Source organism: Cavia porcellus, unplaced genomic scaffold (genome assembly GCF_034190915.1).
Source record: "Cavia porcellus strain 051 isolate PalLab524CR breed Dunkin Hartley unplaced genomic scaffold, mCavPor4.1 scaffold_1, whole genome shotgun sequence".
NCBI lineage: Eukaryota > Metazoa > Chordata > Mammalia > Rodentia > Caviidae > Cavia > Cavia porcellus.
In genome coordinates this window covers 203,231,712-203,249,162 of record NW_026947484.1, presented here as the reverse complement: position 1 = coordinate 203,249,162, position 17,451 = coordinate 203,231,712, and the positions used below count along the sequence as shown (strand labels likewise).

The 17,451-nt window shown below is 45.8% G+C and overlaps 1 protein-coding gene across 1 annotated transcript in view; it reads right to left on the bottom strand.

The window, feature by feature from the left end:
* Positions 1-1,397: 1,397 nt before the first annotated feature.
* Positions 1,398-17,451, bottom strand: part of LOC134474320 (neutrophil gelatinase-associated lipocalin-like) — a 76,640-nt gene continuing 60,586 nt past the window's right edge. The window contains exons 2-9 of the mRNA XM_063241886.1: positions 8,752-8,925; positions 5,131-5,289; positions 4,591-4,727; positions 3,173-3,252; positions 2,862-2,981; positions 2,399-2,500; positions 1,739-1,774; positions 1,398-1,601 (exon numbers count right to left, since the gene is read on the bottom strand). Of these exons, the coding sequence (XP_063097956.1) occupies positions 1,752-1,774; positions 2,399-2,500; positions 2,862-2,981; positions 3,173-3,252; positions 4,591-4,727; positions 5,131-5,268 (600 nt within the window). The 5' untranslated portion in view covers positions 5,269-5,289; positions 8,752-8,925 and the 3' untranslated portion in view covers positions 1,398-1,601; positions 1,739-1,751. The remainder of the gene's footprint in view (positions 1,602-1,738; positions 1,775-2,398; positions 2,501-2,861; positions 2,982-3,172; positions 3,253-4,590; positions 4,728-5,130; positions 5,290-8,751; positions 8,926-17,451) is intronic.

Sequence of the window (17,451 nt, the reverse complement as noted above, 5' to 3'; positions counted from 1 at the left end):
TCAGTCCAGCAAATCTGATTCCAACTTTACCTTCCAGAACCACAAGAGAATACATGGGTGCTGTATTAAGTTGGTCATAGTAAACTCATGCCTCCAACCACTCAGAAAAGTAACACAAAGACCCAATTGTACTGTAAGAGTTTGATTTTGAAAGGCCCGGCTAAAGAATTGATAACTGGAAGTTGCCTTAATTGTACCAAGGTAGAAACTGGACAGGTTTCCCAAAGTGGATCGTAAAACCTAGCTCTGCAGGGTAAAGTGGTCCCCCAATCCAGCTAATAGGGCATGGGCCACCAAACTCCCAGGTTGCCCTCTTAGCCTGAACTTCTCTAGGTCATTCTCAGACCCCATGCCTCATTTGAAGTACAGCTATCACCAAGGTGATCTCTTCCCTGGATCTGGCTCAGACTTATGAACTTTTGTGACCTTATCAGGTATGGCCTGCTTCTTGGGGGGCTGGGGTGAGGGCTGTTATTGCTTTGCAACCTCCCTGTACTCAAGCAAGGGTAACAGAATAGGTTGTAAAGCCAAAGTATTTTAGCACTAAAATGGCTGCTCTCCTTAAAAGGAGAAGAGAATTCTGTCTTTTGTACATAACTGTACTAGTTCCTGCTGCAGACAGTGAGAGGACAGTGACATATTAGGCTGTCTACAGGTCTAGCCATGTGAATCTTCTTACAAGAAGCTGGGCTCCCAAAGCATATTCCCAACCTCCTCTTGCCCTGCCCTGGTTTCAGAATACAAGTGCACTAGTTCTGGACATCATTATGGTAGGAGCAGCAACTGAAAGCATCTGCATCTGAAAATCTCCACTCTACTGGAGAAGAGGGTGAGTACCCGCTCCTTGCACAAAGGTGCAGGGGCCCAATACTGCATAAGATGTCCTGGAATAGCCCTGTACTTCTGACCCACCCACCGTGTACCATCCTATCTTTGTTACCACCTCTTGGCATCCACAGGGTCCTGTGAACTGGAATGATTGCCCCTTATACCCCTTCTAGGATGTTTCTGCTGCCCCTCGGTATTGTGCATGCTTCTATAAACCTTTTGCAAGTCACCAAGTGTGGGCAAGAAGATTGATTTGATTAGAGATTTTGTTATATGGGGTATCCCTCTTAGACTGTTCTGGGTTTGGGCACAGGGCTGAAATGAAGAGTACAGAGTTATGGCAAAATGATATGGCAGTGCTCTGCATGGGGAGGATTTCAGGAAGCCAGAGGCAATGATGGTGTTAGGGAAGCTGGAGTTTTAATTGCCTTTTGCCTTCTTACTTGTCCCTAACATTAGGCTGGATTCTGGAGACATCAGGCCAAGACAGCTGCTGGTGTAAGCCCACCCTTGGTCCTTTCCCTCCTAATGATGCAAGAGACAAGAAGTTCACACTTGAAATCCAGGGGCTTTGTGTTTATTAAGCAGATAAGCAGACCACAGGGGTCCCATCAGGTATGACTTTCTGTTGTGGCCAGCAAGGGGTTGGGAGAAGCAATACTGCACTATTAGGTCTTCTAGTTCTCCAACTGTCATGGCAGGTGGTTGGCTGGTAAGATGGTACCTTGCATGTGAGTGTCAGAATGAGCATGGGATGTAGACAGAGGAGACACCTGAGGGGAGAAAGCAAAATACAAATGGTTTGGGGCTGTGATTTGGAGTGGGGGAATGAAGAACAAAGGGAGAACTGAGACCTCCAGCCCAGCCCACCCTAGCCTCTTCTCAGCCCCCTGCCCTTAACCATACTCACTTCTCTTTCTCTTTCAGAGAAAATCAATGCACTGCTCTGTGGGGAATAAAGAAGACAGGACATCAAACCAGGCAGGGCCGTGTGTGTGTGAGTGCGTGCATGCGTGCGTGTCTGTGTGTGTGTGTGTGTGTGTGTGTGTGTGTGTGTGTGTGATCTCTGGCTTCCAGAACCCCTGTGGTACTTCTGGTTAACTCATACCATACTTGGCAAGCCCCAAAAGATCTGGAGTTTCCAAGAATTCGTATTGGCCCTATAGCCCAGAACCAAAGCTTCCAGTCTCTTTTCTGTTGATCAGGGGATGTAGGAGATGGTTCAGCACAATGCATACCCAGGTATTTAGAGTTTATGGCCCAGTATAACATAATCCAAATTAATGGAATGAGGTGGCCCATGAGAGAAACCCAACATATAGGTAGGAATTGCCCCAGGGGACAGAGACTGGAAGACTCAATCTTGGGCCTGAAATTGTTTTCTGGGCTAGTCTTAGCTACATTATCACAATGAGCAATTGGGACCAAGACTCATAAACACCAGAGTGGGAGACACTATGACTCCAGATACTAGATCAGGGGTCTGAGTCTTGCTTTTCCCTTTCCAGGTAGACAGCACCAGGCTACAAAAGACTGAACAACCCACTCCCCTCTCCCCACTGGACATTACCGATAGGGTCAGTGAAGATAATGTCCTTCTTAGTGAGGCCAAAAGATTTGGAAAATTTGAAGAAGCTCTTCTTCAATCTAGGACTCAGCTGCTTGGTTCTCCCTGTGGTCAAGGTATATGGTGAGTAGACAGCAGAGAGAGCATCAGAATTTTTTATAAATTTTCCCGAGACTGGGTCTTGATATGTTTGTAGCTCAGTCTGGCCTTAAACTCCCAAATCTCTAGCCTCAGACATATGAGTTCCAGGAATCAAAGGCATGAGGCACCCCTCCCACCTCACTCTGTGAATCATGTTGAATGATTGAATGAGGCCTCAGAGCCTTTCCCATGGAAGGACTATGGGAAAATCTCTCCCATGAAAGGGGGTTTGAGCTAGTTCAAAACTTGGTATCTTAGGTATAGGACCTTCCTCTTCAAAGGTTGCTAAGAGCCAGGTTTGTCAGGGGATGAGGTGGAGACCTACCCAAGAGGATGATTTCAATGTATATTCTGCTTTTATAAATGGTCTCCAGGAATATGACAGCAAACCTATCATAGTCAGTGGCTACCATTCTCACCATGTAGCTCTGTACTCCATCAAAACCTGCAATGTTGAAAGCAAGGGTCATTCCTGGTTTGGTCAGGAGGTAGGTACTGTCCCTCTGCTCTGTACCAAAGAGCAGGATGTCCCTCCAACTGAACATCATTTCAGCAGGGTCAGGGAAGCCTGTACCCTTCTGGGAGGACACTACGTACCAATCACAATCCCAGAGCCCCTCCTCAGTGAGGACTCACTTGTCATATTTTCCAGGGTGAATTGGCCAGGCAGTACAGTTGGGACAAAAGTTCTGAATGAGTGTTGGCAATCTTCTCCACTGTGGAATGAAGAGGCATGGAAATCTGAGCAGAGCCACAATACAAGTTTGGTCCCCTGAGCTAGACAAGGAGGGTGCAGGGCTCAGGTTCAGGGCTCAGGCAAGTTTCTGAGGCCCCAGGCCAGCTTTGCCCATGACATCCTGTCAGCCCTGTGGCTCAGGTTCCACCTGGCTCACTCCATTCCCTGGACATTCTTCTTTGAGATTCTGCCTGTCTGAGCAAGCGTTGCTAGATCCTCATGCTAGTACTCTGTGTCCCCTCTGTTGCCACCCCATTTCAGCCTGTCCAACACTCAGATATTGGACCCTGACCCCTACATTTATTTTGTTGTTCTCTTTCTCATCTCTGCTGTCAGTTTTCCCTGAACCTCCAGTGTGCTGTGTGACAAACACTAACTCAGCCCTTGGAACATATCTGCCCTCTCGCCTCCATCCACCCTACTCATGAATCCCAAATAGAACCCCAACTGCCTTGTGCTTCTTGCTTCATCAATGCTCCAATTATAATTCACCCAGTGAAAGAAGCCAGAACTCATGGCAATTGTCTGAGCCTGAGCTCCCCTTTCATTAACCTTATCTAACTAATACCTTACACTGGGGTTCTCCATAAATCATCTGTACAGCTGGGCCTTAAACATGGCCATTGCCCCCCAGTTCAGGCTCTGGCTCAGGGCATGATGCTCCCAGAGACTGGGCTGGGTGTGGTCCCATCTGACTGTTCATCAGTTCCTGGTCAAGTGCCCTCACAGATGTCTAGTTATTTTTGAGCCTCCCACAGTGAGGCTCGCTGACTCAGAATCCACTTGACCCAGCTAGGATCCTGAACCTTTTTTAGTTTTTTTTTTTTTTTTTTTTTTTTTAATTTCAGTGTGGGTAGTATGAATTGAACCACTGCAAATCACACTGAGCTGTCTCCTCAGCCTTGTAATTTCTAATTTTGATACAGATCATACAAAGTTGTCCAGTTTAGCACCAAATTACCAATTAACCTGCCTCACCCTCTGGGGCTTACCCTTCTAGAATTACATGAAGTTTGGCCCCTTTACTGTCACTTCCTTATAAGGCCTGAGATGAAGTCTTTGCCCTTAGGGATACCCTACATTCTCTCTCTCTCTCTCTCGCTCGCTCTTTCTTTCTTTCTCTCTCCCTCTTTCCTAATTTCTTCTAGAGCCACCCATGAAGACTGTTGGAAACAAAGAGGGAGAGAAGAAAGGATGGAGAAAGAAAGAACAGTTCAGGACACAATGGCTAGAAGAATTACAGTATCTGTTAGCTTTGGTCAACCCTCAGCTGTGACATTGGTCAGGCTCTAGAAGTGCTGGGATGTGGTCACTTTACCTGAACATAATGGAGCTCACATCATAGCTATGGTCATCTTTCAGCTGGAAGATGGTGCTGTACATATTTATCTGGGTTACATTTTCAAACCGCATTACATTGTCTGCCACAGCTATCGTGTACCACTTCCCCTGGAACTGAAAAGGGGTGGGGATCAATGACAGAGTCTAGTGATCGCCCTAGAGTCACCCCTCTAACCTTGTGTTTCTGGTAGCACTCAGGGGTTTTCTGGTACAGGTGGGGCTTCACAGAGAAACTGGCAGGTTATACAAACATGCGGGGTCGGGCCCTGCATGAAGATTTTTGTAGAATTGTTGATTATGAGATGGCCTTGGGAAAGGGCCTGTGGGTGTCCGCTAGAGTCACAGTATCCTCCTCTATGTTCAAAGACTGATGATGTCCCCACATGGCATGCATTGGGTCTTGACTCCCTAAGTCCTGCTCTTCTCACCCAAACAGCCCCTGAGTCACTTGGCCTCTTCCATATGCTACTTCTTTCCTTGGCCCCACACTAGTGCAGGTACCTTTCCAGTGACTTACCTGGTCATCCTGGAAGTTAGGTTTCAGGGGAACCTTGTACAGAGATGGTTTCATGGGCAGAGCTGGAGGGGGATCCTGAGCTTGGGCTTGTAGGATCCCCAACAAGGTGAAGCCCAGACACAGGAGATCCAGGGTCATGGCTTCTGTAAATCTCCTAGGCTGGTGTGCAGAAGAAAAGTAGTGCTGAGAAGCTTAATTTTGGGAAACTATTAATGGACCTCTGACTGTTGCCCTCCTAATCGTTGGCTAGTTCACCTTTTGCTAAATCCAGGAAGGTTGACCAATGGCCTGCATCTATCCTGAAAACATATGGTAAGTTACCTTCCCATTCCCCCTGTCAGCATTGTGCAATTTAGAGAGAGCAGAAGGTGCCGGGGGACATTCCCAAAACTCCACAGTGCTGGAGGGAAATCTCTCCATCTCCATGCTCACTGTGCCTCTTCCTTTCCTCTGACTGGTCCTTTCTGGGTGTCAGCAGCATGGCTAGAGAGGCTGTCATCTTTGACCCTGGGTGCCTATGGTGGATTTGTCTGTACAAGGTCCCCTTCCGGTATTTGCAGAAAGCACAAAATGTCCCAGGCATGGAGTCATTCACCTGCCATCCCAACCTGTGAATTCTGTGCCAGCCCAAGCAACATAGTGAAAAGACTAGCCTCAAGTGAAGAATGAGGCTCTGTTTAGAAGAAATGACGTAAAGACTCCCTGTGATACTTTTCAGTTTAGTAAAATTAGGCAAGAGCAGTGTAGCTGACAGTGAACATTCTGGACAGGGAAGGACACAGGGTTTACCTTGAGCCTACTGAGCCCAGATACTGGCCCTCACAGGAACCCTGGGGTAGGTCCTTACATAGTTGAGTTGCACCGAACTCCTTTCTTTCCCCCACATATGTGCCCCATTTCCCAGAGGGACACAGTACAGCATGGCACCATCAGTGATTTGGCCTCTCCTATAAGCACCCTATGCAGATGTGTAGAAAAATACATGGCGTATAGATGTGACAGTATGACGGGATAGGGTGCTGAGGCTCAGGTCCAACTCACATGAGAGTCTGGACTACGGCAGCAGGAAGGGCAGTCACTCACCTGGACCAAGTCTGCTGTACTCTATTACTAGTACAACCGTTGATTTGGATCACCAGGTGTCAGGATTTGATGTTGACCTGAGAGTTCTTAGGGAGGGATACTCTGGCCTCAGTGATGATGGGCAGGGTTGTACCTACCAAGGGACCCAGAGCCCAGAGGATCATAGAGCCTTTGTCTTGTGACCTTTGTCCTACCTGATGGCCACATTGCCACACATCCTGAAACCCATGAGACATGATTCTGACAGCCATGACGAAGGAACAAGGAGTGATTGCTCTTCTGGCCAAATATCTGTGCTATCACATCCTGTCCTCAGTAGCTCACCCTGCCTCTAGAAAACTGATCTGGGCTTCCTGAATGTGGGGATCTAGAGAGGCCATGCCAGTCCAAGGTCTAAAATCTCTGGGGATTTTTCTCGACATCATTCTCTACTCCTTGTCCATCTTACTTCCTCTCACTCCTTTCCTTTTGGCCCTAACTGTTGTTTTTAGTGGTGTTCATGGTAGGGCCAGATACTGCTCATATGCTGTCATTTTAGAAGCCACACTGAGAGCAGACTGTAGTCCTGAGATGCAATCAAACACCAGGAGACCTCTTCTTTCTCTCCGGTAGATTACACTAAGTTTTAGATAGCCTGCCACTAAGAACAGCCACGTAGGTCTACCTCCAGGGAGCCCCTTGAGGATTGGGGTCAGAACAGCCAGAAACCTGACTTCTGCTCACAGAAAACCCATGCATCAACCTTAGCTGTCTATAGAGGCTGCTAAGAAGATACAAAGTAGGACTCAGAGCCCTGTATAGTCTCCTCTCAGCAGTGCCTTTGATGTAAAACTTCTGCATGGCTTACTGAGGGCCCCTGGGAGACCTGCAGCTCATACACATACAGTTTGGGAGCTGGTGTGATAGCTTGCAAGAATAAGCCAAGATCACCATGGAAATGAGCAAAGAGGCCCAAGGGCTATGAGTAAGTTTCTGGTGTGTCAGTGCACAGTTCCATACATGCTACAGAACTTTGAAGTGCCACAGATCTTGGCAGAGTAGGTTTTGGAGTCCACTAGCTAGCCAAGTGCCCCGTGTTAAGGGAGTAGGTAGAGACAAGAACTTTGTCTGTACTATCTACAGTGGATCCTGAGCACTGGCCCAGGGATCATCAGGACAACAGCACCGTGGTCCTCACTCAACCCCTGAGTGCTGAGTCACACAGCTGGTGTGTGGAGCTTATACTCTCCCCATAGTCTTATCACATTTAGGGGAGATTTATGGAAGATCTGTCCCTTCGAACCTGGCTACAAGACACCTGCATTCCCAAGGCAGGATGCTGGTATCAGGATCCCTGAGACAGCTTAGAAGTACCTGCATCTTCTATTTTTCCAGTGCTAGATGCCAAGGTAGTTTGGCTGGAGGCTGTTCCTTCCCTCTACCTAGATTCATTTTCCTCTGCTTCCCTCCCCAGTTCCATACTTATAGACTTTGCACTTACTTCTGTGTTGTCCCTGGTGATCTAGGTTCTAATCTCTAACTATCTAGCATCCTGTTTCCTCCATTCCACTCCAACATGACTGCAAGGAGTTAGTCAGCTCTATGTCCATATCTGATGATGCCAATTCAGAGGCCACAGTTTACTTTTGAACAAGGGAGAAGGGATCATGTGGGTAAGATCAGGGAAGTATAATTCTAGGCTCATTTCTAACATTCACATCTCCCACCACTAGCCATCTAGAGGATTCCATGGTTTCTGCCCCAACTCTCAAAGCTACAAGCCTGCAGCTTCCATTTGAGTAGTCCCCCACTTCTCTGGTTTTACTAGGAGGGCTCCATCCAGTGTTGAACCCCATATGCTAAAGCCCAGACTCTATTTACATAAAGACTTACTTTGGTGTTTCTGTCAACCTGTCTGTGAATTATCTCCAATGTAGTGTGGCCTCCATAAGTCCTGTAAATCTACTTCAGGTTCTTCTATGGAGTAGTATGCACAGAGTGAACATTTCAAAAGAAAGAGCAACAAACACTAAGAGCTGTTAATATCTAAGAGCTTCAGACACATCAACCCATGCAGAATAGCTGCAGAGATCAGCTATGGTAGAGTAAGCCTACAATAGTCAGTAAAAGGCATCACAAGACATTAATGGCCATCAGATTGAAGTGGGAACCATTATTAATACCATATGATGACATTGAGACTGCTAGCAGACCTGCCTATTTGAGCAAAAGTACACAGCCTGATTGTGAACTTCCCTAGTGAGACTAATTCAGCTCCAGCTCAGGCTCCCGTTGGCAAGCATCGGTGACAGTGTGGTCTGGGCTCTATCTCAGTCATGACCATGATGGTTTCCAGATACTTCACACCTAGATCTGGTCTGAGACACAGCCCCTTTGGAGTACAAAGCCTCACTGGTCCTCATCTTGTTTTCTCAGTCCCTGTAAAATTCTCTTCTATAAATCCCAATTAGAGCTCACTAGAGTAACAAATTTAATATTATAAACATCTACAGAGAGATAGATCTCTATTTAGATGTGGAATTTATAAAGTAAACTTACAATGACCGTCTGTAGAGGCAGGTGTGGAAGAATATAAAAGAGCTGTCTCCGTGCTAGATAGCTGGATGATCCAGTCAAAGGTGGATGATCTGGAGCTCACTGAAGAATTCTGTTGAATTCTATATCTGGAAGCTACTGTCTGCTTTGGAAGACTGAAGGGTCTGCTCTGGAAGCCTGGAGATAGATGTGCAAAGCAGATGGTGAAGACGAGCTCCTGCAAATGGCAGAAGTGAAACTTCCTTCTACATTTCCTTTTTATTTCATCCAGGCTACAAGCCTATTGGTTGTTGTCATCCACACCTGTGAGTCCATCATCTACACCAGAACTCTGCTAAGCCAATCAGATGGGTATTTCAACTTGACACCACAGTTAACTTTCACAGTTCTGACCTCCATGCCTAGATTAGGATTAAAGGCTGGAAACAGCTTGTGAAAGGAGGGTAATGAGATGTCACTGGGTGTGAGCAAGGGAAACACCAACAAAGGGATGACAATAGAGCTCTAGAGATGAGGACAGAGAGTCTGAGACAGTTCTGCTATCAGTACAGAAAGAATAGGCCCTGTACGGATCTCCTCCCTACACTCACCAGCTCTGACCACTCCTAACGTCAGGAGAGACAACGCATCTATTGCTCTGGGGTCCAAGGACAAATGAATTCTGGTACTCAGGTTGCTATGCAAGGCTGTGTCTGACTTCCTTCAACTTTCTTTTATGTTTTTCTTCTTAAAAACTTTATCCATCAGTACTAGTTATTGAAGTTAGGCCTTCCCATTGAACTATATTTTCAGCTCTTGTTTATTTTTATTTTTTTTTATCTTAAACAGAGTCTTGCTAACCTGTCCAGACTTAGCTCCAACTTGCAATTCTCCTGCTTTCACCTTCCACAGAGCAAGTATTAAAGACTTTTACCAGTTTCCCAACTTGAATATGTTTTCAGATTCATAGAGATAGTAGAGGTAGAGCCCCTAGTGATAGCAAGGCAGAGGGAGAGTATACTAAGACCATGACATCCTCTGTTGGACGCAATGTTGATCAGCTTCCCTTCCTGCATTTTCATCATCCTACCTCAGTGAATGGAGTACAGGGGAGAGTTGTCTCCTGTATATAGGTTGAACCTATACTCTGCACACCAGCTCAGGACAGTATACAAAGCAGCCAAGTGCAGCACACATAGCACCAGTTGCCTGTACCACATTGCTCCTCTCCTAGGATCCAAATTGACCCAAGATTGCAGACTCACCAATCAGCTAGGTCATGTGGCCACAACTGCAGCCCCTATTCCTGGCTCAAGATTTCTTACCCGCTGGGAGCACAGGAGAATTATTTATGAATCTCACAGTAAAAGCCAAGTCCCTGAGGGCCCCCTGATGTTCATTCTGATCCTGCAAATGGAACCTGAGCTGTGGGTTTGTGGAAGGATTCACAGAACTTTACTCTGCTCCAGGGCCTGACCTGGGGCTCCTGTGAGGCCCAGGCACTGGGCTGAGCAGATTCAGAGCAGATATCCTGTCCTTGCCACTCCAGAATGTCCAGTGTCTGCTGTTGTCTCCTCGCATGAACTATACAGTAACCAATAAACCACACAAGGCTTGTGGAAGCAGAGAGTCCTTTGATTTTCATTTCTTTAACTTTTTCCTACCTTCCTTCTTTCTTTCTTTCTGTTTCCTGGAGGTTTTGTGTGTGTGTGTGTGTGTGTGTGTGTGTGTGTGTGTGTGTGTGTGTGTTTGAAATATGTTCTTGCTATACAGTTCAGGCTAGCTGTAAACACAGTATGTAGTCCAGGCTGGCCTGAAACTACAGTCCGGGATTATAGTTGTGCGCCACTATGCCCAGTGCATTTCTGGCTTTCTCCAGGTACAGTAAGGTCAATTCAACATCCATACACCCACCCGGACACACAAGGACATCAATTACCGGGTGTTTATACCTAACCTTCTGACTTGCAGACAGGGAAAATCAGATGAAGAGAAGAGACACAAGAGCGCTCAGAGGGACACTTTTCCCTGGCAGACTTTGGAGTTCTGGGTAAATTCCTCTTGTTCCCTGTCACCTTTTGTTCTCTTTACTTTGCACAATCCCGACCAGGGACAAATGACCTGTTATCTCTCTTATTTCTGAAACAGTTGCCAGCAATTTTCTTACTCTTTATCGATTTATTAGAGGGAGGATCTGTCTACTACACTGGGAAAGCAGCCAGCTAGGTGGCCCATAAATAGCTCCCCTGTGCTGATCACCTCAGCCATCTTCTTTCTCCTACAAAATGTGTTAGGATAGTAGCTGCTCTAAAACCTTGGGTGCTGGGTCTCCTGTGGCTGGGTCTCACACTGCTTGGAGCTTTGCAGACCCAAGTCCATGAATCCACATCATCCCTGACCCCCAGAACAACTTGAGCAATTTCCCTTGTGGTCACACTACTAGGTTGACCAGGAAAGGACACTGGAAGGATGCAGGGAGGGTCCTAGAGACAGAGACAGTGGGAACAGAGTGAGAGGCAGAGGGACTCAGGATGGTTTTCATGGTAGAAGAATGACTCAAGGTTTCAGACCATGCCTGATGGGGACATCTTCAGTCCCACTACACAGACTGAAAAAGTGAGACTCTTAAAGGCTCCCAAACACTTAATTGCCCAGGGTCACCTCATCCCTGACAACTTAATACTAACTCCTCACCTAAGGACTCTCCTGGCCTTGGAGGATCTCACCTCCTACCAGCTTCTCAGGACAGAACCATCTCTAGATCCTGTTACTCAGAGTGACACACTGAGATAACAGCAAGGACAATATGAGTAGGGAGGTTCTGGGGCAAATGCTGGCCTCTCCCTCTTCAGCCCCGTGCAGTTCCAGGGGAAGTGGAAGAGGCAGAGCACACATTTAGAGTAGGAAATAAATCCAGTTTGACATGTAGGGCAGAGCTTCAGTCATGAGCGGAATAATGACCATAGGTACAAAAACACCTCCTCTCTGGTTCAAGGAATCTTCCACCTTCTGGGCTTCTAAGAGGCATAGTTATGTCAGTGTCAGGGAGACCAAAATTGAGGGATAACATCAGTCATCTCATTGCCCTGGAATAAATCAATATTCGTCCATCTTTTCCTTCCTCTTTTCTTTCCCCATTTATTCTCCTCTTCCCTCTTTCCCTTCCTCCTTCCTTTCTTTGTTCTGCCTTTTCCTCCCTCCATTCCATCACTATTCATGTACAAACACACAGTGAGTAGGAAACAAGGCAGATTATGGTGTCCCAGAAGGGAAAGAAGAACCCTGGACCCATTCTAAGACCACGTGTAAGGATCATGTGGACCTGTAGGAAAGTGACCTTAAAGGAGCCAAACTTCCTGTAATCCTAGCAGGCTCATCACCAGAGGCTGTGGCAGGAGTATTTCAAGTTTGAAGATAGCCAGGACAAATTAAGCAGAAATTGTCTCAAAATAAAAAAAAAATAAAACCAGATGTGGTGATGTCACCCTAAGATAAAAGTTGGCCTATGATTCCTGCAAGAGCTAGTATCTGGGGACAACTGCAGCAGCATAGGTGGGGAAAACCCTGAAATTAAAACCTGAAAGTTCCAGGAAGAAGATGACAGAGGTAAATCAGATGACAACTCTTGACAGGGAACATGGATCATTCACTTGCTGCAGTTTCTAACTACAGTAACTGGGAGAACTGGGGTTGGAGAGCTTGAGGATTGAGAGGAATAGGAAGTCGAATTTGAGGGTTAGCTCTAGATTCAGGGGCCAAAATGCTGGGGCAGTGCTTGGCATGGAGCACACTGGAAGCTCAGAGGAAATTTCAAGAGAGATGGGAGACAGGAACAGCAAGATAAGAAAGAGCATGAATCAGTGCCTGAGGTCTGTGAGTATGACAGGCTACCTAAGGAAGTTAGTGGAAGAGACAGTGAGTGCTGAAGGGAAAGTCAAGCATCCCCTGTAGCAGATGAGGTAGAGACACTGAAGGGAAGGCCCAGGGTCATGGGGTGAGCTGGGAAGAGCTAGTGCTATGGTTGGGGAGGAGCATCAGGCTATAGGTTGTGCTGGACTAGGCCTTCATGACCCTGCTGCTGCCCTGGCCTCACTTTACCAAAGCCAGGGAGACAAAGATCATGTTATCTCTTTGCTCTGTCCTCACCTTCTCTCATTCTCATATAGTCCAGCTCTGTGAACATCATACCAGCACTTTTTCCCCAAATGTTCAGACTCTGCAGTTTATCCTGGATAAAGAATACACAGGAGTTTTGTGTGAGGGGCATCCTTGTCCCTCTAGATGCTGTTTTGTGGAGAGATGCCCCATACTGACCAGTAGGGAAAGAAGGGGACATTCCTTTCTCTCCAGCAAGGGCAAAGATTTGCCATTTCCACTGCTGGTTCCCATGGACTACAGAATGATTACAAGCAGCTGCAAATTCCAGTCAGTTTGCTATACTGTTGGCCTAAAAGATAACAGGAAACAAGTTGTTTTTCTAGACCATCTTCAGTAGTAGGTGCTTTGGGGCCCTAACTTCTCTATCATGCTCCAAAAACTGGATTCAATCCCCAGTACTGGCAAAAAAAAAGTAAACAAAGAAACACAAATGGGGGGTGGAAGCCCTATCTCCAGAGATCCCAACATTTCTCCACTTCTAGCTCCCTTTGCGAAGGAGGTCTTTTCACATCCTCCATAAGGAAAAGTATGAAGTTTTATTCACTCATTCAACAGTACTTAGGGATTAAGTCAGGTTTAGTAGTGTACATTGCCAAGTGAGCACCCAGAAACAAAGCAGGAGGATTGCAACCTTAAAGTCATCCTGCAGTACACAGTAAGGCCACCTTTTATCCCACTCCTTGGATTTGTTCTCCTGGGCCACCTACTGTGCCATTTCCCCATCCCCCAGAAGCATGCTAATTCCTGACATAGGAGATGTCATAACTTACTGTGGCCTGTGTGAGCAGTAGGTTCTAGCCAGGCCAATCTGGGCCAGAGTGAGGGAATGCCTAGTCCAGACTTGGTTCCTAAGCAGCAATTAACCCTGAGGAGCCCATTTTGGGCTGTGAATTGACAGAACATCAAATTTTCTGCAGCTAGGCTAAGTTAGGCCTGAGGAAATCGGGTGCTCTATAAAGTCCCTGGCACCACACACACCACACGCACACACACACACACACACACACACACACACACACACACATCTGCTCTGATGTTTTCCCAGAGGAATGCATTGATGACTAAATGGGTGGTGAATACATTTGAACAGAGGACTGATGGGAGGCCAGAGCATTGTGGGTTTGGGGGTCTCAGGGCTGCCTTTGTTCCTAACTTTTCCCCATTAAGAACCACAGTTATCTGTACTCTCCCATCCATTCCTTCTCTGATGCCTTCCATAAGCCATCTCCTGTTCTTGTTTCTTCTGTCCAAGGTACCATCTGGATGCCCTAAACCTGGAATAAATTCATTTAAATGACTGGAAGACTCTTCTTATAGTATAGTTCTGGCTCTCATTGCCCCAAAATGCCCCTAGCTGATGGACACCCCCATGTCTGTCCCATAAGCTGTCAGGTCTGTGGCTGTGCAACCTTGTTCTGTAGGCAGCAGGGATGGGAAAGGTAAAGGGAGGGCTCACTCCAGAATCATTACTAGAGCTTTTTGTCCTCAGAAATCAGCCTGATGTCAAGGTGCAGAGAGAAGACACAAGGAAAAGAAGACTCCATGGTCCCTGCTACCATTACCACCACTGGACATGGAGACTTTCTGGCATAAGGATGCCCTACTCACACCTACTTTGAAGGTACTCCTAGTTACTGACCTGGGTCCACCTGAAGAGCATCCAAAGTGAGATATCCTGTTCAACAGAAACATTGATAGTGTCACACACTTCTTGCCACTTGCAATGGGTCCCACAATAGCAGTCCCATCAGGGAATCAGGACCTGGTTAGGTATAAAGGGTAAGCTACCACCAGCTCACCTAGACCCTTTGGATACATGGCAATATATGGGCAACACAGCAGGATGTATAGTAGGTGGGGCTGTAACGAAGGTCTATTCCAGGCCAACTGTGACTGGAAGTGGGTTCTCTCCTTCCACTGGCCACCTATGAGCTTGGTGTCCACCTACTTGCTACTACTATGTCCATCCTGACACTATTCACATGCTACTCATACCACAGTGATGCTCAGATCACTTAAAGGGCCATTCAAAATCCTGGTGAGGGATGCAGGGGATGAAAGTATTCTATCCACCTGGGAGAAGATTCACATGGCTAGGTTTGTTTTCAGCCTAATAGAACCCTAATCCTCCTCTGGCCAATATGGCAGCTTCTCCAGGTGTTCAGGACACACAAGAATCCCTCTTGCTTCTGCCCCTCTTGTCAGACCAGCATCCAGAGCAAAATAATCCAGACTTACCACCATTCCAGAAAAAATACATTATTACTTTTATTCTGGCTGGAAAACAAGATTTCCAAATAATTACTGCCCCCTACTTAGCCCACCAAGCAGCAGGACAGGCCTAAGCCCCAGGGTCAGACATCAGGATGGGACTAGCTTGATGTCAGGTGGGTTTCTAATGAGGATTTACTACTGTGCTTGAACCAAAGAGGTTCCACACTGAGATGAGAATATGAGGGCTGATGGCCAAGTCCCACAACCTGGCAGGAGACAGAATCTTCATCCTGCACACGTTGGCTTTGGAATCCACTTAGGACAGTTGATCTGGTTTCTTGCCTTGGCTCAAACAAGGAAACTTACTGTCATCTCTTGGTTCTGTTGAATCTTTGAGGATCAAACTGTCAGAGAACAAAGAAGCTTTATTTTCCTTCTTTGGTCAATAGATCTGAGTTTCCTACTACCACTGCAACAACATGCTTTCAAACACCAGCTTAAAACAGCATTCATGTAATCTCTTCCATGTCCATAAAATTTATTTAAGTGTCACTGGGCTGAGACCACTGCACCCAGAGCTCTGATCCCTAGGAGTCCCTAAGGAATACCCCAGTTCCCTGCCTTTTTCAGATGCTGAGCTATCATCTGTGGATTCCTTGACTTGAAGATTCTTCTTCCTTCTTCAAAAATGAAGTTAGATCAATAAATCCCATTCCTACAGAGGTCCTTATTTCTGGTCAAGGATGGCAACCCCACCTAGATAAAGATCTTTCTTTGCTATTTTGGGGGCACTAATTCATTGGTCCTCACTGCCACTCACCTGGCTAATGGAGAAGATGAGGGCAACATCTTCTCAAAAGAAAGCCTCTTGTATCCCTACAGCAGGCTAAAAGTCTACCTCTCTTCTACCTTCCTGTCAACAGCTGGGACACATACCTGAGAATGCCCTACCCTATTATATATCCAATGGGTAGTAAGACAAAGATAGAATATTAAAGGTAGCTCTGTAGACATCCCTGCTCTGCCTGTCAGTGGCCCTTTTCAGATCCAGGGAATGTAGCACACTATTGATGTCACAGAGAATGCAATGTGGCTCAAAAATAAAATCAAGTTAGACACCTACAGTACTACCAATAAGCATAAATTTAACCACCGCTACCTCCTGGGAGTCTGAGAGGCAGCCCTATGACACAATCAATAGGTGACTAACGGTGAGGGATATTGTCATTCATTTAAACATTCAACAATGAGTCAATCTTCTTCTCTCCCTTCTTCTCTCTTATTCCTCTATTTTATCCACACAGTCTTCCACTGTCTTTCATGGGTCACTCTAGAACACATAGAATCAGTAAATCACAAAACAGAGAGGTAAAAGGAGGCTGGGTAGAAGAAAATTGAAGGCAGTATTTCCAAGGACTCCCATCACACAGTCAATAGACACAAAGATCAAATAAAGTAGACCCAGTCCAATCACTCAACCAATGACTGTCACTAAACATTGTCATGGTAACACAAGTCCACAATGATCACATGGAGGTGGGCCAATGTGCATGTGACACAGTTACCAACTCCATAAATATCCATAAATATTAACAGGCTAGGTTTAGGTTGATAACCCAGTGCTGTTTATTTTGGTGTTCTCTATACAAAACTGAATTTTCAGGCATTCTTTTAAATAAAAGCAATTTACAATTCTATTTTTAGTATATCTTTCCACCATCAAGCAGACCACTTCAGCCAGAGTATAACATGTAAGATACAAGCAATGCCCTAACACTGTGTAAAATTTAAGCAAAAAAGCAAAATCATTAGAGATCTATCTAATAGATATCAATGATGCTTCACCATAGAAAGAGAAGCATTCAAATTTAAGATGGCATTTTTTTCTGTTTTATTTATTTATTTTTAATGCATTCTACTGCTTTTAGTTGTTTATTTTTTACATTTGTATTTTCTTAGTGTTTTTTGGAATACAAAATGATAACATTCTTCATAGGGAGATGTAACACATATCTAACTCATCTTAATTTTTTTCCATTTCTTTGTGCTCCCTTCTCTCCTACATTCCTCAATCCTTTGGTCTCCTTCCTTTTCACAAAAATGATTTAAGCAGCCTTGGACCATGGTAGATCAACATGTGAGAAGCCAGCATTCCCTGATACCTTTCTCCCAGTAGAAAGGAGAGAGACACAGCACAATGGAACAGAGGAGGCTGTACAAAGGCCAGAAGGGCCCAATTGTACATGGGACTGGAAGCCTTTAAAAGGACCACAGCAACAGGAAGAGTGACACAAACACATTAAGAGACATTCATAAAATTTCTGGAAGAAGAATCTGGACCCAGTCCCTAAC